Raw genomic sequence first — 1751 nt, forward strand, 5'->3', positions numbered from 1 at the left:
TGGAATGGAGTGGGGGGGGGGGGGGGGAGGGGGTGTGGAGGTTGGGAGGCTGGTCCTTGTGCCCTGTCCCAGGAGCCGCGGGCTGTCTCTCTGCCTGGACCCGGTGTCCAGCGGCGGTTACATGATACAACAGACCTGAATCCAAAATAAACCCATAGTGTCCCGTTTATTCTGAGCTTAAAGTCACATTTGTTTATAAATATACACGGCTCGGGCTCGCTGATGCCTGGGTGGGTTTTGGAGAGTCCACCCTCACCCCCAGGGGGTCCAGTCACTGTCCTTCAGACTTTCTGAGCTCGGCGCTGACCCCGACACAGAATCCTTTTGAACGCCTTCCTGAAGTCTTGGTTGAAGACGGTGTAAATGAGCGGGTTCAGGGAACTGTTACAGTACCCGATCCAGAAGAAGAATTTGAAGAGTCTCTCCGGGACCGGGCAGAGTTTGGGGCAGATGGCGATCAGGGAGTAGGTGAAAAAAAACGGGAACCAGCAAAGGACGAACACTCCGATCACCACCGCCAGCACAAAGGTGAACCGCTTCTCCCGGTTCTGGCGGCCCTTCCAGCGGCCACTCTTGCTGCTGCTAGCCGGCCAGGGCCCGGGGCTGGGCCCGGGGCTCCGCGGGGCCACGCTGCTCACCGGCCGGCCGTCTACACAGCGGACCTGGCCCGTCGCTTTGGCCGGGCTCCCGGCGGCGGCGCTGGTGGTGTGTCGCGGCTGCGGTGGGTGGGAGTGCTGGCGGAGTACAGCCGGGGACGGGGAAGGGGCTAGAGCGGCGCAGGGCGGCTGCTCCGAGGATGAGGAGTCCTCGCCCTCAGCCAGCACCGTCCCCCCGCCCCCGCCGGTGCTCTGCTGTCCCGGCTCCGGGGCTGATGGGCGGAATGGCGGCTGGCTGACGCCGTTGTGGGTGTCTCCCGGGCGGCCCCGGTTCCGGATCTTGGCGATTTGGTAGATCCGGATGTACACCAGGATCATGATGATACACGGAGCGAAGAAGGAGCCGATACAGGAGGAGATGATGTACCAGACCTGGTCATTAATGTCACAGATGTTGGAGTCCAGCTCCTGGCTGGTGTTGGTGATCAGGGGGGGGCAGGAGATGGTAGCGGCGATCACCCACACGATCACAATGATGCCCTTGATCCTCCGGGGGGTCCTCTTCAGGTTATACTCGATGGCCTGGCTGATGGACCAATACCTGTCCAAGCTGATGGCGCAAAGATGGGCGATGGAGGCGGTACAGAACAGCACATCAAAGGCCAGGTGGACCTGACACCACAGGCGCCCAAAATACCAATAACCCATCAGCTCCTTGGCTAGAGAGAAGGGCATTACCAGGGTGGCGACCAGGATGTCGGCGGTGGCCAGTGAGACCAGGAAGAGGTTCTGAGGAGCCCGGAGGGCGCGGCTGGTGAACACGGCGATAATGACCAGGACATTCCCGAAGATGGTGAGGGCCATCAGGAGAGCGACCACCGAGCTGAGAGCCAGCGCCTCCCGGAGCGGGTAAGCCAGCAGCTCGGAGCGGTTCCCACAGCCTCCCGGCCCGGAGCCACACCGGGAACCCCCGGCATCCAACCCCAGCTCCACCGTGTCCCGCTGGAACAGCACCAAGTCCGGGCGGCCCGGCCGAACGGCCGCCGCCAGCAGCACCGAGCCGCCGCCCATGGCCGCGGCCCCGGGGATGGGTGGGGGGGGGGGGGGGGTGAGGGGTGAGGGTGGGGGGGTGGGGAAAGAGCCTGTCCCTCACCG

At 63.8% G+C, this 1751-nt stretch overlaps 1 protein-coding gene across 1 annotated transcript; it reads right to left on the reverse strand.

Moving 5' to 3' along the window:
• Positions 1-147: 147 nt before the first annotated feature.
• On the reverse strand, positions 148-1686 carry adra2a (adrenoceptor alpha 2A). Its single transcript, XM_043713088.1, has one exon. The coding sequence runs from the start codon at positions 1665-1667 to the stop codon at positions 282-284; it is 1386 nt and encodes a 461-aa protein (XP_043569023.1). The 5' UTR covers positions 1668-1686; the 3' UTR covers positions 148-281.
• Positions 1687-1751: the final 65 nt, after the last annotated feature.

This window comes from Chiloscyllium plagiosum, chromosome 22 (assembly GCF_004010195.1).
Source record: "Chiloscyllium plagiosum isolate BGI_BamShark_2017 chromosome 22, ASM401019v2, whole genome shotgun sequence".
Lineage (NCBI taxonomy): Eukaryota > Metazoa > Chordata > Chondrichthyes > Orectolobiformes > Hemiscylliidae > Chiloscyllium > Chiloscyllium plagiosum.